A 19,765-nucleotide genomic window follows, 5' to 3' on the forward strand; every position below is an offset into this window, starting at 1 on the left:
TTGTTTTTTCCAAAAAACATACGTAATTTGCCTATAAAGATTGCCTTTTAGTCAGTGGACTTTATCCATTAGTCTGTGAAACTGTCATGGACAGTTTGCTTCAGACCACCTTAGCATGGGACAATGGATTGGCTCATTTGAAGCATTGGCTAGTTTCCCTTTGAGTTCCTGCAAAAAGCACGTGCACATTGTACACATCAGCCTAAAATAGTTCAACTCTCTTCAGTAACACAGCAGGTTCAAAATATGTTTTTAGAAATGTCTTTATATTGACTTTAAATTGCATTATTTCCTTTGCCTGTACAGGTGAGCATTTAGGGCAGAGTCTAAACAAACATTGGCATATATTGAAGGCGGACAGAACACTGCAGAACTTCATAACAGACAGATCACAGGTCACTTACCGTAGAGGCAGAACACTTAGCTCAATATTGAGTCCAAGCTACCCTTCTAAGGCACATTGTGAACCATGGCTGACAGAATTTTCTGAGGGATTCTTTAAATGTCGTCACTGCGGGATGTGCAGATGGGCGCAGGAAAAAACCAAACAGTTTAGCGACAACAAGGACAAAGTGTATACCATTCGTACTAATATTAATTGCGGTACAAAATATGTTGTATATGTAATTTCATGCAAATGTGGTAAGATATACGTGGGGAGAACGATAAGGTCATTGAAAGATCATGTAAGCGAGCACATGCGTGCAATAAAACAGAATGACGTGAGATATCTTATTGCTGAACATGTAAACAATTGCACTGCTCAGGGTCCTAATAAAACATTTGTTTTTTATGAGATTGAACACGTGAAGTAAGACCCACGAGGTGGACATAGGGAGTTGAGATTATGCAGACATTAGGCAAAGTGGATCTTTCGCCTTAGGGTCGTGGAGGACTGCCTTAATTTTGATCACAAGCTGCAATATTTTATGGGCGATTATAATGTCATAACTGATTAATTTGATTTGAACACTTAGTGGTCGTAATTCCTTTCGTGGTTCTTTTATGCCCAACTTACACTACATATTGAATCTTGACTTTGATTGTTATTATTTTATCCTCCTACATTTTTAATAGGGAACTATAGCTAAATAAGCTTGTACACCCTCGAACTGATTTATTGATTACTGGACTAACACTTGGTACATTACCGGGTATGAATATATGAGATGCCCCTCTTGTATTAAAATAGTCTTTTCCTTCTTTTTCTTTTATATATACATTGTGTGTTAAACCATTACAACTGCATCTTGGAGTAGTTGATGACACTGTATATATTTGTCATGTGACAGAGATATAACTTTATTCTTTGTCTGAAATGTCTACATATTGCCTGATTCGTATAGTAGCAACTATATTCATGTTCAAAATTTCTTTTGCTTTAAATGGCTAAAATCAGGTAACAAAGTAGTAGTGTAATTCATAATTCTTCATGATAATGAGGCACAGGATCGTATAGATAACGATTAATTATTATGCTCGGAAGGTATTGATGCACTATTTGCATCTCGCTACGATGGCGCCTATAATTTGCGTTAAAACATATTAAACGCTTATTTTTACCGTTTCAAGATGGCGCTCATGCTTTTTGTCGTAACTGCTAAGTCCCTACTTCGATTTCTTGTGTTTGGTTTAATTGAAACCAACAAGGGCGGTCGACTGCTTTACCTGTATTCGGGTGCGGCTGCCATTACCTTCAGGTACATTGGGTTTTTGATACGTTTTGGGTATGGAGGCTAAGTACGTTGCGTGGAGAGTTTGATTTCTTTATTATTCTAAATTACAGGTTTTCCCCGTACTTCAGGGACCTGATCTAAACATTAGGATTATACTGTCTCCCGAGGGATTTTTTGGTTACAGTCTGCGTCAATTTCATGTTTCCCTGTACTTCAGGTACCTGAAACTTACAACTGGGAGCCTTCTGTCTCCCATGATTATTTTGCGCTAAACACTATGGTAAGCAACTGTTGAATCGTGATAGAGGAACATTGCCCAGATTTAATTCGGGGTGGTATTTTACTGGCCGATTATTATTTTTTTGCAGAGCTGGCTGCATATCAAAGTCCTCAGGACTAATACAATACACACTGGGATGTACATTGCATATTGGACATAGGATCTATTGAATGGAATTTACATCAGGAGGTAAGAACCATCTTGGCTTATAATTCATGAAGTGTTGCAATTTAGGATCAAAGATATCGTATTGAGATACTTGTGCCTCATGATCATCTTGCTATAAATGCATACGTTTTTATCTTTTTGGTCATTACAGATTTTGATCTGGAATACATCTCTAAGGTACAGCACATGTCCCGGGTGTCCTTTTCCTTGGGAGCATGTGATTCACATTGGGTCATGAATGATAATTAGCACAAATACTGGTATATTTTTTTCTCAAGTACACTTTAGGGGCATCATGAGAATAGATTACACAATCTGATTAGATCTCAAGGACATGTCACCATCAGTATAAATATCTATATGTTTTGACTGAGTAATAGAAAGAATAGACACAAAATAGGTGTCTGTTCTAAAGAATGGTATTTATAACTTTTGCAGTATACTATTGGGCACACATTTTTGTATTATTTAGATCCTTTTGCACAGGGTAAAAAAACTGGGTCTGTATTAATTGCTAGAGACGTATGTATTACTTTGGTGTATTACAAATTTGGTATTTGTATTACTTCCAGCCCTGAGGAAGTCTTAGGGTTGTTACCCTGAAATGACGAAACGTGTTGGCTAAAGGGAGTGGAAGATGTTAAAACATTAAAGAAGAAACAAAACCTTTATTATTGTTTTCATGTTCTTTAATTGTATCTCACTTTGTTTTGGACCTGGGATGCGTGTGCTTCAAAAATTGTAAACGGCTTTATCCATTAGTCTGTGAAACCGTCATTGCTTCAGACCACCATAGCATGGGACAATGGATTGGCCCGTTTTAAGCATTGGCTATTTTCCCTTTGAGTTCCCGCAAAAAGCGCGTGCACATTTTACACATCAGCCTAAAATAGTTCAGTTCTCTTCAGTAACACAGCAGGTTCAAAATATGTTTTTAGAAATGTTTTTATATTGACTTTAAATTGCATTATTTTATTTGGCATTTAGATGATTAGTTGTTTTCATCTCCTTTCTATAGATGCTGTTATAACTTGTTACTGTGGCATGGTAACATTGTAACTACCTACATTTTGAGTGCTTGGTGAGGCCGTAATTACTCTGGTCATCTTCACAAATAATAATTATAATAACATGCATGGCCCATCTAAAAGGCTTTTTAGTAAAAACATTACTAGTGAAACAGCTGCATCAATTAATGTTTTTTAAATGTACAGTGTTTATTCGAAGTATATAGCAACCACTTTTGGGTGGTGGCATATTTTCCATTTATTTTTTATTTTTGTGGCGCATGCTTGCAATAAAAAGTAATACAAAAGAAATAAACATCACCAGCTGGCCAAGACCAGACCTATTGGCTTTACCTGTGCTTGTTTAAGGCTATTTTCATTGATGTCTCTATTGACCTTTCTACAGCCACATCCAACATGAACACAACATCCAGATGTCAAACAACTTGCGTTCCTCTTCCATACAATTTACCTGCACGTGGAAGCCGCGAGTCCAATAGACTGTGGACTAAATATGGTAACAGTCACTAAGCCACCACCTATCTAAAAGCTACAGCCCAAATATTCTCAGGGGTTAAATGTCCTTAAAATCTAATCTAAAAAAATGGTGATGTCAACAATAACTATAAAAAAAAATAATGTGCGAGCTGCAGCTGAAAGAACATGACCAAATGCACACAACCGAGAAGTAAAGAGGAGAAGAGGAATGTTTGCTAATAACTCTCTTAGGCAGTTGGAGTATGGAGACTGCCCTCTCCCTGAGACGAGAGCAAAATTACATGTGCGGTCAGCTGAAGAAGTGAGCCAAGGGACCCCAAAACCTCTAAAATGGGAATATTCCATTTATATTCAAGTATAGTTAGTGGAAGTAAAAAGGACTCTGTGCTTTTTGCACTTACACTAATAGTAAGTTGGGCATTTTTTGGGTCAACTCACAAAGGCATGTAAGAACAGGTAAAAGAGAACTTCTGTTGTACTACTTCCCGTACTCATAAATGTCTTTGTAAATCGACCTCACTGTTTACAAATGTGAGTGAGGAGGAAAGGGGAGTCATGGAACAGACCAATCCCTTTAATAGAATGAAAAGATCAGTGAAAATCTTGGCTATCAAAGTAATAAAATGTTTAAATGCATTGTGCAAAGCAAACATCCCTGGTATATTACCAAATATATGCCAAGATATGTATAGATAGGCAGGATTATTTGTATCCTGGCTCCGAAAGGATAGCGGCAATAAGATTGAACATCATACCAAGTCTTGGATGTATTCCACGCCTTATCAGTGATATTGCTGACCAACTTGAATCAATCTGGGAAGCGCACAGACTAGAATATCAGCAGAGGCCTTGGTACCATCGAAGACTGGCTTTTCCAGACACAGAAACCCATCTCATAGTAAGAGGAAATGGACTGCTGGAACCACTGGCCTCATATGGATCAAACAGTAGCGTGAAAGGTATAGTGGGTTGTCATTTGGATGAGTCCTAGGAACATTAACTTTTAGATGTATAAATGCACACCTTTAGATATCTGGGACTGGAATCTCATCTCCTTCCGCTCCCTCCTAACATCATAGATTTAAATTCAGATTTCACCCCAGCGAGGTCAGGATCAGTGTTTGATAACTGGAGGAATGCTGACCATAAGTACAGTAAATTCTTTCAGTCTTGTAAGGAGAAGTTTGGCCATCAGGAAAATGAGACACAAAGACACTTGTGAACTAAAATATCTAGAAGTCAGTTTCCTCTAACTTTACCTTTCCAGTGTAGAATATCTCTTTTCTCTTCACTGTGCCATCTGCGATCTTCTCCCGAATGGCTTCACCAACTTCCTCCTCGTTTTGGTACAAGTAGGCTCCATCAATGTGGCGGAAGCCAATCTCAATTGCTGCCTTTACACCCGCTTTGGCTTGACCTTTGGGCACCTAGGGCATCAATTAAAGAAGAACTGTGAGGATGGGAGTCTGTCTGAAGTTCACCAAAAGACTAGGAATGCAGGGCTGTGCATACATTTTGGTTTGTCTTGTTGCAAGCCCTCTCCCTATTTGCTTACATAAAGAATTACTGACACTCGAACCACATCATTAATACAGTACCCATGGAGTAAATGCACGTTTATTAAAATCCTTAATTATACATTCACACTATGGAAGGTTTGAAATTATCCCTTTCATTGCATTGGAGAGTCTGGCAGGCTACTAGGATATGCTTGTCCTGGGTTGACAGGATTGAACGGAGTCCAGGACAGTGCAGGATACAACTAAGGCAGGTCCACCGGTGGCAGTGTAGACTTCGGCAACATTTGCTGTGCTCCTTTTCTCTTTTCTATATGCAGCGGGAGATTTTAGTGGTGAATTAGTTACTATCAACTCATTTATCTTCCTCACCCAAGGTCTTATGCATTTAGTTTAGGACTCTGACAAAGAAGGCCAGGACTAAAAAGATTAGTAATTGGTAAGTAATCAGGTCTGTCACCTCTACCGTCCCACAGGCCGTAGCCAAGAGAAACAAAGTAGAAAGTAAAACATTTTTCACTTTCTGAGTTTTGTGTTGGTACCCAACCATTGACAATAGAACACATGCAGAGGCATAGCTATTGTTGGTGCAGTATGTGCTGAGACTTGGGGGCTGAGGGCCCACTGAACTATGATTATTGTTGAATTTTACTACCCATACTCATAGCAGTCAGGCGGATGACCCTTGTCACTCTAGCTATGCCGCTGGTCTAATCTAGTCTAGTCTAGTGTTTGCGCATGGCTACCTGAAGGCCTGGACACATGCATGGCTGGCAGCCAATCCAAACATAACACCCCTCCAAAAATAGAACAGTACAGACATAAAGGGATTGAGAATGCGTTACAAAGTGTTACCTTGATCACAGTCTTTGTGGGGTCTCGGGTGAGAACAGCGGCTGTAACATCCATAACTTCACCTTCTCTTGTGTATTCCCTGCTGGATGAGGTCTACTACTGGTTCATAACCTGGGACTTTGCACCAGCTCTCTAAGGTTTGGCTTCCCTACCCACTGGTGCAGGCACTAAGTTCAGTGCACAATCGCTTGAGCAGGAAAGTGCAGCTTATTGAAGCTCCACATAACCCACTGAGCCTACCTGCTGGTGTGTTATCCGTGCTTTCTGGGTTATCTACAGTCCCATAAAGGGCTCAGGGACGCTGTTGTAAATCAAACCTAATTTTAGTTTTTTGGAATAGCACACTCAAGTACTCCTAGAAAAGACACAATATATATATAGCGAAAGAAGAATAAAACCCAAGCCGGATGGCTAATAGCATCTCCTGTGTCGGTGTCCGATTTCATTTAAGTCGGGTCTGGTTGTAATATATATATATATATATATTATCTACTGGCGGTCGCCAGTAGATAGTTATAGTTAGGATCGTGTTTCCATAGGAAATCCGCAACATTCTGTTTGGAATAACTTTTGCGTCGATTGACGAATCCTCGCGAAATTTTCTAAATAGGTGGGGTGCTCCGCTCCGCTCTTTTCCTGAAAGTCTCGGGGGGATTCGTCAAGCGGGGGCTGAGAAAAAGGGGGGGTCCCAAAACGTGTTTTCCCCATGCATTTTTCCATAGGGACCTTTAGTCCGAGCTACAGCCCGAACGGCTGAACAGAAAACCTTGAAATTTGGCAGAGAGGTAGTCCTCAGGTCAGGGATGTGCCTTTTGCAGGTCTGGTGTAAATCTGTTCAGTATTTTCTGAGAAAATAGCATTTAAAAGCATATATATATCTATAGGCGCGCACCGTGTGCGCACGGTAAGCGCACCCTGCCGTGCACGAGCGCACTTCTGATTGGTTGTTAGATCTTAGTAAACATTCGAATCGGTGGAAACCAGGAAGTGTCGGACGCCATTTTGTCTCTCGCAGTCTGAGGGGGTGAAAAACAAAGGTGGAGAACATGAAAAGGGGGCAGGGTGGACAGTTCCTGACCCCCTAGCCATTGTCAGGGGGTCCCCAAAGGACCCCCAAGGGCCATAAATGTTTTTAATTTTTTTACGAAAAATCGCGGAGTGCGCTTACCGTGCGCGCGCGGTAGAAACGGGAATATTCCGCGAACTGCGCAACGTGGGTGCGCGGTGCGCACAGAGAGCGCACGGTGCGCGCACGGTGAAAAACCTTAAAAAAAAAATAATAATAATAATAAATACATAACTTAGTATTTAAAAAAACGTACAAATTCACTGAAAAAACCATAGGTTTCACACACGTTGTAGTTAGGAATTAGCATTTAAAAAACCTTGCAAATTCACTTAAAAAACCATAGGTTTCACACATGTTATAGTTAGCTGGACATTTTTCTTTCCTTTAACCTTTAGCTATACATATTTAATAAATATTTATTTTACAGAAAGACACATATGTCATCAGTGATGTAATATCTGACGTCATCAGCAGTGGATTGCGGTCGCGTGAGTTACAGTTACCTGAACTAACTATAATGGTGGAATTTCATTGTTTTTTTACGAGTGAAATGTCCAGCTAACTATAACATGTGTGAAACCTATGGTTTTTTAAGTGAATATATATATATATATATATCCGCTCCAATTCTCCTCAATTACGAAAGAATTATCGCACTCTCGGGGACGTAAAGGCAAACTTTATTTTCAAATAGCCAGCAACAAACGCGTTTCGGCGAACTGCCTTCTTCGGTGTATATGTATATATACATATATATATATATATATTCACTGAAAAAACCATAGGTTTAAGGGCTGTTATAGTTAGCTGGACATTTCACTCATACAAAACAATTGAAATTCCTCCGTTATAGTTAGTTCTGCTAACAATAACTCGCGCGCTCGCAATCCACTGCTGATGTCATTTGAGATGTCATCAGTGATGTCACTGACCATGTCATGAATGATGTAATATGTGACATCATCAGCAGTGGATTGTGGGCGTGCGAGTTATAGTTAGCAGAACTAACTATAACGGAGGAATTTCAATGGTTTTGTATGAGTGAAACGTCCAGCTAACTATAACAGCCCTGAAACCTATGGTTTTTTCAGTGAATTTCTAAAGTTTTTTAAATGCTAATTCCTAACTATAACGTGCCTGAAACCTATGTTTTTTTCAGTGAATTTCAATGGTTTTTTAAATGCTAATTTGTAACTATAACGTGCTTGAAACCTATGTTTTTTTCAGTTAATTTCTAAGGTGTTTTAAATGCTAATTTGTAACTATAACGTGCTTGAAACCTATGTTTTTTTCAGTTAATCTCTACGGTGTTTTAAATGCTAGTTTCTAACTATGCCTACAGAGGTAGGACATGTGAAGAAAGAAGAAAAAACACACAGAAAGAAGAAAAAGAAATGCAGAAAGAAGCAAAAGAAGTCCACAAAGACGAAGAAAAGTGCAGGAAGAAGGAAGACATGCAGAAAGAACAAACAGAGGAGGAGAAAGAGGCCTTGTTGCAAAATCATCCTGTACCGTCAACTTTTTCAGATGGATACTGGACTACCTCTCTGCAACGCAGCGCAGTGGCGCTTACTGGAAGCACCTGGTGGACTAGTTGGCCCCCAGGGGCCCTCAGGATTGAAGGCAAATCATTTCCCCATCTTAAAATGCGCCACAGGGCATGTTTGCACACGTCACCTCAGGCCCCATCCCCTCCCTTCACCACTGTGCAAACGCGCCCTGTGGCCGTTTTAATTTGGGAGATTAAGTCCCCTTGAATCCTGAGAGTCCCTAGGGTCAAACTAGCCCACTAGGTACCTCCAGTAAGCGCCATTGCAGAGAGGTGTAAAAAGGGGCACGGCCTGCACCACCTCTCTGCAACGCAGCGCAGTGTCACTTACTGGAAGCACTTGGTGGGCTAGTTGGCCCCCAGGGGCCCTCAGGATTGAAGGGGAATTAATTCCCCAACTTAAAACACACCCCAGGGCGTGTTTGCACACGTCACCTCAGGCCCCGTTCCCTCCCTTCACCACTGGGTAAACGCGCCCTGTGTCCGTTCTAAGTTGGGAAATTAAGTCCCCTTGAATCCTAAGGGTCCCTAGGGTCAAACTAGCCCACTAGGTACCTCCAGTAAGCGCCACAAAAAGGGGCGTGGTCTCTGAACGCCTGTCTGCAACGCAGCTCCCTGGCGCATACTGGAGATACCTGGTGGGCTAGTTGGCCCTCTGGGACCCTCAGTATTGAAGGGAAATTAATTCCCCAACTTACAACTCACCAGGGGGCTCGTTTGCACAATGGTGAAGGAAGGGGGCGGGGTCTGAGGTGACATGTGTGCAAACACACCCTGTGGCGCATTTTAAGTTGGGGAATTAATTCCTCTTCAATCCTGAGGGTCCCTGGGGACCAACTAGCCCACCAGGTACCTCCAGTATGCGCCAGGGAGCTGCGTTGCAGAGAGGTGTTCGGAGGCCATGCCTTTTTTTACAACACTCAGCAATGCAGCTAAAAAGGGGCGAGGCCTCAGAAAACCTCTCTGCAACGCAGCCCCCTGGCGCATACTGAAGGTTCCTGGTGGGCTAGTTGGCCCCCAGGGACCTCCAGTATTCAAGGGGAATTTGTTCCCCATCTGCAAAAGCGCCAGGGGGCGCGTTTGCAGAGTGCAGCAAGAAGGGGGGCGTGGCCTCCGCGATCCCGTTTTTCTTTTTTTTTTAAGAAGGGGGGCTGTGTGGCCCCCCTTCTTTTTCTAATTTATTACCCTGGGGACCCCATCCCCCAGGGCCTGCCCCCTAATTTAAAAAATGTATATATATTTGGAAGGGGGCCGCGTGGCCCACCTCCCGAGGTCTTAATCGGCCCCGGGGAAACCATCCCCCGGAGCATGGCCTTTTTTTTAATAATCTTTTGGAGGGAGGGTGCGTTGCCCCCCTCCTCAGGCCACCTATGGCCCGGGGACCCCATCCCCCGGGGCCGGCCTTTGCTTTTAAAAAAAATATATATTTTTTTTATTTTGTGGAGGGGGCCGCGTGGCTCCCCTCCCGGGCCACTAACAGCCCCGGGGCTGGCCCTCTCCGTTGGGGGCCGTGGGGGCGTCCCCAATCCCCCCACAGTCCCAACCGGCTCCCCGCCTCCTGCAGGAGCCGTCGTTGCTTTTCCACATGGGGAGCAGCTAACATGCTGCTTCCCATGTGGAAAAGCAATCTGCTTTGCTTCATTGAAGTGAGAGCAGGTTTCCCTGCTCTCGCTTTAATGAAGCAGAGCAGTTTGCAATGACAGGGTGGGAGCCGCGAGGCTCCCGCCCTGTCATTGCAAACGACAGTTTCCCGGGGGTGGGCACCCTGGGACACTGCAGGAGCTGGCCCTGGGGGGTGGCGGTCCCCAGGGCTATGACAAGTGCCAGGAGGGGGGCCGCGTGGCCCCCTTCCCACTTAATTTAAAGCCCCGGGGGGTGGTGGTCTCCGGGGCTTGGCGGACCATAACGGATCCCGTATGTTAAATATTTAGTGCCCCGGGGAGGTGGCGGTCCCCGGGGCTGCGGGGGGGCAGTGAGCCCCCACATATATTATCACAAAGCCCCAGGGGTGGGGGTCCCCGTGGCTTGGGGGGGCCTTTGAGCCTCCCCACCTATGTAAATTAAAGCCCCGGCGGTGGCGGTCCCCGGGGCTGGGGGGGCTGAGAGCCCCGCCCATAATTCAGAAAAGCCCCGGGGGGTCACGGTCCCCGGGGCTGGGGGGCCCCTCCGGGCCCCCCATTCCAATATGCATATTGACCCCGGGACTTGTCCCAGCCGGTGCTAATTAAAAACAAAGCGCGGAAGCCCGCGCTTTGTTTTTTTTTTTCACTGCGGCATGCCTTGGGGGTCCTTGTGGGACCCCCTGAGCAGGCCTAGGGGGTCAGGGTGTTTCTACCCTGCCCCCTTTTTGCGTTTTTTTTCACTGCTCTCTTGTGCCTCGGTTACCAAGGCACGAGATGGCTGCCAACACTTCCTGGTTTGAAGTGTTGACAGTCAATTAGCATAAAGCTCGTGCTCTGGAGGATCTGCGGCCCTAGATATATCTATGTTTTTACTTTTGAATTTCTCAGGAACTTCTGAATGGATTTACACCATTTAACCAAAAGGCACAAGTGTGAACCAAGGGCTAACTCTTTGCCAAATTTGGTGTAATTCAGTTCAGCAGTTCGGGCTGTAGCTGCGACTAACGTTCCCTTTGAAAAATTGCATGGGTAAAACACGTTTTGGAACCCCCTTTTTTTCTCGGCCCCCGCTTGACGAATCATCCCGAGACTTTCAGGATAGGAGCGGACCGGAGCGGGCCACGAGTTTTTGAAAATTTCGCGAAGATTCGTCAACCAGCACCAAGTTATTCCAAATAGAATGTTGCGAATTTCCTATGGGATAATAGGTCCTAACTATAACTACCTACTGGCGACAGCCAGTAGGTAATATATATATATATATATATATATATATATATATTCACTGAAAAAACCATAGGTTTCACACATGTTATAGTTAGCTGTACATTTCACTCGTAAAAAACCAATGAAATTCCCCCGTTATAGTTAGCGCAGGCAACTATAACTCACGCGACCGCAATCCTCTGCTGATGCTAATACTGTATTTAGACACTTATTTGCCCATGTCTTCTTCCATTAAATTTTAGCTATACATATATTACAAATATTTTTTTTTAATAAAGACACATATGTCATCAGCAGAAGATTGCGGTCGCGTGAGTTATAGTTGCCTGCACTAACTATAACGGGGGAATTTCATTGGTTTTTTACGAGTGAAATGTACAGCTAACTATAACATGTGTGAAACCTATGGTTTTTTCAGTGAATTTGCAAGGTTTTTTAAATGCTAATTCCTAACTATAACGTGTGTGAAACCTATGGTTTTTTCAGTGAATTTGTACGTTTTTTTAAATGCTAAGTTACTTTACGCCACTCGTGGCGTGCGCGCCCAGTTAACGCAGTTCGTTGCGTGCGCGCACGGTGCGCTTCGCGCACCGTGCGCGCACAGTGAGCACGCGGTGCGCTGCGCGCACCGCGTGCCCACTTTACGCAGTTAGTGCCGTGCACGCACGGTGGTCAAGCGGTGCGCTGCGCGCACCGCGTGCCCACGTTATGCGGGATAGGCCATGTACTCACGATGCGCTTCGCGCACCGTGCGCACATGGGGGACATATTATGCGCATATTTGAGAGATGTATTCTTATTAATTTCATCAACGTGATAAGCCATGCACAAATGGGGCCCTTCGGGCACCATTTGCACACGGGGTGGGGAGAGTGTGGATAATTTTTTTTACCATACGCGTACGGTAAGCGTAATCGCCGATTTTCCGAAAAAAAAAAAATCTTTTTTTTGGGGCTTGGGGGGTTTGTGGGGACCCCAATATCATTGATGGGTTGTTAGGATCTGAAGAAACTGCCCCTTTAGACTTTTTTGGCCTTCATTTTTGCTGCCCAACTCTGAGAGCGAGAGAGAAAATTGCGGCCGCCGCTTCATGGTTTCGACCGATTCGAATGTTTACTAAGATCTAAGAGCCAATCAAAATCGCGCTCGCGCACGCCACCGTACGCGTACGGTAAGCGCACCGTAAGCGCACCGTAAGCTGGCTCAGATATATATATTGATTTAAATGCTATTTTCTCAGAATCTACTGAACAGATTTACACCAAACCTACAAAAGGCACTTCCTTGACCTGAGGACTACCTCTCTGCCAAATTTCAAGTAATTCTGTTCAGCCGTTCGGGCTGTAGCTGTGTCTAAAGGTCCTATGGAAAAATGCATGGGAAAAACGCGTTTTGGGACCCCCTTTTATCTCAGCCCCCGCTTGACGAATCCCCCCAAGACTTTCAGGGTAGGAGCGGAGCGTAGCGCCCCACCTATTTTGAAAAATTCGCGAGGATTCGTCGACCGGCGCCAAAGTTATTCAAAATAGAATGTTGCAGTTTTCCTATGGAAACGTGGTCCTAACTATAACTACCTACTGGCGACCGCCAGTAGGTAATATATATATATATATATATATATATATATATATATATATATATATATATATATATATATATATATATATATATATATATATATATATATATATACATATATTATATATATATATATATATATTTAACAGTGTTTTACTTCAACAGTCTTGTCCTGATGCTTAGTACATGAGTAATAACCACAGAGAGTATAATCAAAAGACCACTTATGCATGTTTCTAGCAGCGAGAATGAAATGAGCAGCTCTAACATACTTAGAATGTTTCTAGAAGCCTATCATCCAAGACTACTTCTATGTCCTCCACTATGACAGCATGGATAGCTAACTTGCCTCAAGAGTTTCTTGGGGCGAAGCACAATGCATACCTTGTTCACAGGGGATCAGCTGTGATTATCAGACATCTGCTAGGAGAGAGTGATCCCTCAAAACGAAAACGCATGATCATCCAGGCAAGCTCCTCTCATCACTGTACCGACTTTTAGCATAAGAGTGGATGCTACTGCAGTTTGGCAGACCCTCTAGTGGTATCCTAGTGGGATGGCTCTCTCCAATTCAGTGATCAATTCAAGGAGTTTATATAGGGTTGACCACTGACATTCCCACAGCAGGTGTAATAGTGTGCCTTCATTGGAGAAGCTTCCATTAATAGGAGATGTTATTGGTCTAAACCAGCATGATGAAAATATGCCAACTCAGAATACATGTTTCTCTTACATGCCTAGTGTCAAACTCTGAAATGTAAACATCACATAGCTTGTAGCAGGCTTGTGGCATCTGCTATTACAGCATAGGCATTATTTGGATGAAATAGCACTTTCACAAGTGTGGCCATGGAGTCTTCTTCTTCAATGGCAATGTAAATTCCGCCCACATTGCCCACAATATCTTCACTTTGGAAGCGATTATCTGTTGTCCTAAGCATGTCTGTTTCCTCATTTCCTACTAAGCTGCCATTCAAATAGTTCTCCCTCGCCTTTCATGGCTTCTTTCTTTGCCACTCCAGTTAAGACTGTACACTCAAATGGCATGCAGAACCCCCCACCGAAGTGTCACTCTTGGGACAGTACCATATTTCCCAGGTCAACAATGGGTTGATGGGTCTGTCATTATTTTGAAGTCTTTTCTTCTCACTTTCCTCAATGGTGGGGGTGGTTGGGATCCACTGAGGAACAGAGGCAATGGTGAAGTACATGTAGATACACTTGGAGAAAGCTTTAGATAGCCAGTGTGAACTTTCTGCTCCACTCAATCCCCAGACTATTCTTGAGTGTCCTCATAAACTCAGCCCCTTGGAATGTAGCCCATTGTCCATCTTGGTCATTTTAGGGTTGATATTTGGGGCTAGTAATTTTTCAAGTTTGGGCAAATGAGTTCCCAAATGAGGTCAGTCACAATTTCAACTACAAGAGGTGCCTGTATCAACAAATAACAGTACTTGTCGACCACATGTTGTGGTGCTGAACACAGGGCCCTGTTTTGTCCATGGATAGTCACATTTCTCCTCAGTAATTACGGATGCTTGAGATATTCTGTGTTGCAAGAGACTTGGCAGAGATGGCACTGGGTTAGGCAGATTCTCTACCAGGGTGTTGAGATTGGCAAACTAGTTTTTCTCCTGCCGGCCTACTTTGGTTTCAACACACCGTTATGACTATTGCTCAATAGCTGTAGTGTTCTGTTGGTCAATGTTGTGGCTATGACAATGCAATCATATATTAGGACATCCTCATTCTCACTTTGTTTTATTCTCACACCCCACTCAGCTTGAAGTGTAGTTTGTGTTGATGAATTCCAGTCAGTGGCCTACTTGGATAGCAATGATTGTTTCCTGCAGAAACTCATATAATCTGGTGCAAACTTGACTCGCTTCCATCGATATTGCTTTGTGTGATGCTCCTTTCTGTCATTGCACATGCTATTTAATGCTCTCTGCTCGGGATTGATCTGACTTTATGCAGAGGCTTAAATTACAGAGACAGATCATTTACTTGCTTTTTGACAATGGGATGGTACTGTATGTCCACGTCATACAATTGGAGTTACAAAGCCAACATTTCTAGTCAAAAAAATGATTAAAGGTGCTGGACCTTGAATTAGAGAAATTACCAATGTGTAGTCCATGACTACTCTGCAGTGGTGGCTATATAAGTATAATTGAAAATGTTGTCTGACCCCTTTGGTAGCTATGGTCACCTATGTAATCTATGAGTTGAAAGATTCAATGGGTGTCACAGCACAGGTAGCAAAGCTGATAGGTGCTCGTTTGTCAGCTCCTTCCACTAGTGCACTACTGCCCCTTGCCCACAGGGGTTGACATCAACCATCAGCTGGGTGGCTTTCAAAGGATGGATCTATTTCATGGTGGAATAATATAAAAGGGCATCTTTGGTGGCTTAGAGTGTTTCTTTCTCTTGGTTTGACCTTATTCATTTGTTTCTGGTCAGGTTCATCAGCAGTTCAGTCAAAGTGGCCAGATTAGGAATGAATATTCTGCAGTATGTGGACACTGTGAGGAATCTATAGCAGTCACATTTTGAAGTGAGCGAGCAATACAAATGTCCTTCTGTGTTCTGAATCCACAAGTTCACTGGTCAAAACCTCCAGTATGTTTTGTAACTGGATCAGCAGGGTTAGCTACCAGTCTGTGTAGATCAAGCCTCAGTCCCTTGTGTAAGCAGTGTAGCATGGAAGAGAATGTCATGTTCATGACTCTCATCAGTCCAGCCTGAGCTTACCTGATTGCATTCTACGCCTGTAAATAGATGCAAAAATGTGCTCGCTGTATCTTTAAGTTCACACTTTCACATGCTCACTGCAAGCTGTATCAGTTGCAAGGTGTCTGAAAAGAAGTGCTGCAATGTATCAGAGTTGGAGCACCTGCCTGTCACATACAACTTGGACTTCACTGATTTCAGTTCATGACAAATGTTCGTTCCATAGATCCTAGCTATGGGAAGCGGCTCAAGGTTTCCCTAGGACTTGATGCTGGTGTCTCTCTTTGGCCTTTGGGAGTGAGGTTTTCATGGAAGAACCTGTTGGCAGGCCACGATATTCATGGAATCCACCTGTGTTGATGACTTTTCTCACTTTGCCACTGGATTCAAGCTATACTGGCTGAAGAAGGGGTGTGTGGCATCCTGCCTGCCTCATGATGTTGTTTATACCTTACTTTTGTTCTACCATTGTCTTGGCTACCTGGAACACCACTCCATGGTGTGCTGCATTCTGGTATCCTTGGTGCTAGAATGTAAATGTTCAAATCTCTCTAGCTGTTACCTGTACTGGCTGTGGCCTGGATGGGTGCCTGCTCTCTCTAGAAATAAACTTAGACTTGCTTCATCTTCAAGCCTCCAGTGTTATCTTTTCAGCTGCACCTGGTATCTTACACTGGCGTAGTCGGCAGCTGGAAAGGGAGAGGAACCCAACTCACCTCAATGTCTCTTTTTCTTGTTTGAGGACAAAAAAAAAAAAGAAACGACTGAGGAAAGGAAAGGAGGCCACAAATTCCTGTTCTTGTTGGCCCTGTTCTCAAGGTAGTGTGCTTTTACTTTCAATTTTTGGAGGGAGGCTGGGAGCTATCGCCGCGTTTTATCTATTCCTTGGATGATTCGCCCCTACTGTTGTTCTAGCCTGTGCCATAACTTGTTATAAAGGGTTGCCATCCCAGGAACTTAAAACTGAGTTTGACTTGAGCGGGGTCACGTCTCTCCCATGTTGCCTTGGGTTGGGAGCTTTCGCCACGGGTGCTGGTCGACGCGGGCTTGCCCATTTACCTGTCTCCAGCCTCTCAAACCTTATGCTTTGCCTGCCTGGTGTCACCATACTCGAAGCCCTCCACGGCCGCCAGTCTTTTGATTACTCTGAATTTGGGTGCCCTGGTTATAGCCTATGTTTCTGTCTGCTGTACTCTAGATCGTTTGGTACCTGCCCCGTCTAGTGTGGCGTGATTGAACAGACTCGACACACCTGCGAGGTTTGATTCTTGTGTCTATTTGATGTTTGCATCTATTTTCTACTACGTCTTGACAACACAACACTTCGAGAGGATTGTTAGTCTTTGATTTTAATCAACGGTCCCTTCCCTTTGCATTGGAACCTTCAATGCTCACCTTCCATATTTCCAACATTCTTCTCCTGCTCGCGGGATCCTTCTTCTTGAGTCTCCTCGTCTTCATAGCTGGAACGCTCAATGTCTCGTCTGCAACGCATGGCGTTACGTGTGGTGGGGTGCTACTCATGTTGTCTGCCGCCATTTTGACTTTTCAAGTGTTTCATTAGAGAGTGCTTTATTTCGCGTGCCACTTCTGTGACACACACACATGGATTACGCTTTCCTTCGCAACTGAGCAATGCAAGTGAGAACAGACAGTTTCCTAAACGCGTGCTGCTTATATAATATGTGTGCTCATTTCTACCAGCCATACCTGTGACACGCTTAAAGGTTATTTTTGTGTGCTGCTTATTACCACTCCAACTTTCATTAGCATGCCGCATCTGTGACACACACACACTTCATTGCTTCCAATTATTATGTTTGCTGCTTCCATAATATGCATTCTGAATACTTTTACATATTTCAACAGTTGTAATTTTTCTTAAATCAGTGGTGGTATTCCCTTCTTATAATATTACATTTCTTTAACATCATCATATCTTGGTTACGGCCACAACTATGCAGAATGTCACAGCTCCTCCTTTCTTTCTAATGTCACCTGGAGAACCAACCATAAAGTGGCAGAAATGGAAAAGAGTTTTCGAACGATATGCGAGAGTTTGTGGTGTTAGTCTCTCTGCCGAGCGCAGAACTTCCCTTCTCCTTCACTGCCTTGGGTCAGAAGGCCAAGACGTTTTTGACCATTTGCCCGAACTCAGTGAAGCTGAAGGCAGAGATCTCAATGAATTTGAGATTTGTATGAAAAAGCTTGGTAAACACTACTTGCCCAAAGTAAGCACGATACTGGAGAGATACCAGTTTGCTAGGAGAATGCAAAACGAGGGTAAATCTGTTGAGGGGTACGTCACTCAGCTAAGGAAACTCGCTTCTTCCTGTAAGTTTGGAGATTTGTCCGATGAGAGAATAAGGGATCAATTTATGCTTGGCAGCAATACTGAAAAAGTACAAGAAGAGCTTTGGCTGAGAGACAAACCCTCATTGGATGAAGTCATCCAGGTAGCTAAGAGGGTTGAGCATTCCTTGATATGTGTTGATACTTTGAAAAAAGATAAACAGGTTTCCGTTCAAGTTGTCAAGAAACCCGAGAAAACTTTGTCCAAAGTTGTTCACCCTGTTAAGCCGAAAAAGAAACCCTTTGTGCCAAAGTGTTTTAGATGTGACAAAGTTGGCCACTTTGCAAATGATAGTAAGTGTCCTGCCCTAAAAGTGATTTGTTCCAAGTGCAAAAAGAAAGGACATCTTTCAATTGTCTGTAAAACCAAAGTCTCCTCCTCCAATGTTAAATGTGTCAAAGCTGAGATTCTAGAGGAGGATTTTGTCTGAGGGCACTTTGTAGTCCAAGTGAGTTCCAACTTAGAACTCAAGTCTTGTCCCCTAGACACGATCCAAGTAGAGGGTGAGTCCACCAGGGTATTATTTGACTCAGGGGCAAAGATCACTAATATTTCTAGGGTTTTCTTTGATAACACACTATACCATAAGATTTCACTCCTCAAGCCGGACATACGTCCCTTGGCCTATGGTGGCGAGCCAAAACCACTACGAGGCTATTTCATGGGCCTCATTGAGTACAAGGGGCGTTATGTTTCCGGGAAGATCTACGTTTCTCATAATTGTGACAGCATAATCAGCTGGTTTCATCAGGGAGACTTGGGGGTTATGCTGGATCCTGACAGCGATAGTCTTATCAAGTTGAAGGAAGTAGTTCAGGCTGTCCATCTTAGCTCTGATGGTTCTATAGAAAGGCGCACTAAAGAGAAATGGCCTAATGTTTTCAGGAGTGGTTTGGGTTGTCTTAAAAATTTCAAATTAAGAATTCTCCTTTTCCTAATTCACAGCCTTCTTGTTGCAAGGTCAGAAATGTACCCCTAGCGGTGAGGGATGAAATAAAGCAGTTGCAGAAGCTTAAAAATGGAGGTATAATTGAGGAAGTCACTGGGACTGATTGGCTCGTTCCTGTGGTGGCAGCCCGCAAGGCTGATGGCTTTCTCCGCCTCTGTGTGGATTTGAGGCAACTAAATAAATGTGTGGTGGTGGATCGCTATTCAATACTCAACATCTCTGAGCTACTCGCATTGTTGGGAGGAGCCAAGGTTTTTAGTACAATTGACTTGGCTTCCGCCTATCACCAAATTGAGCTGGATGAAACTTCGAGGGATTATACCTCTTTCATTACTCCGTTTGGGACATTCAGATTTGTTCGTATGCCGTTTGGCCTTGTATCGGCGGCATCTGTATTTCAACGAATCATGGAGAAGAATCTGGAGGGTTGCAAAAGCATCTGTGTTTATCAGGATGATATTCTTGTTTTTGGTAAAGACCACAAGGAGCATGAAGAGTGTCTTAATGTTGTTTTGAGTAAACTGGGGGAAGCTAACCTTACCATTAAGTCTGAAAAATGCAAATTTGGTACCTCCTCCAGTCACTATTTAGGCCACACCATTTTTCGGTGAAGGAGTTACTCCTATATCGAGTACAGTGGACACCATAGCTCGCATGTCACCTCCCACATGTAGAGAGGAACTC

General features: G+C 43.4%; 1 protein-coding gene across 1 annotated transcript in view; it reads right to left on the reverse strand.

Annotated features, from left to right (window-relative positions):
- LOC146854160 (aldo-keto reductase family 1 member C3-like) overlaps positions 1 to 19,765 on the reverse strand; it is a 191,302-nt gene that overhangs the window by 125,804 nt on the left and 45,733 nt on the right. Inside the window, exon 2 of the mRNA XM_085651939.1 lies at positions 4,889 to 5,056. Within this exon, the coding sequence (XP_085508065.1) occupies positions 4,889 to 5,056 (168 nt within the window). The remainder of the gene's footprint in view (positions 1 to 4,888; positions 5,057 to 19,765) is intronic.

This window comes from Triturus cristatus, chromosome 4_1, assembly GCF_964204655.1.
Source record: "Triturus cristatus chromosome 4_1, aTriCri1.1, whole genome shotgun sequence".
NCBI lineage: Eukaryota > Metazoa > Chordata > Amphibia > Caudata > Salamandridae > Triturus > Triturus cristatus.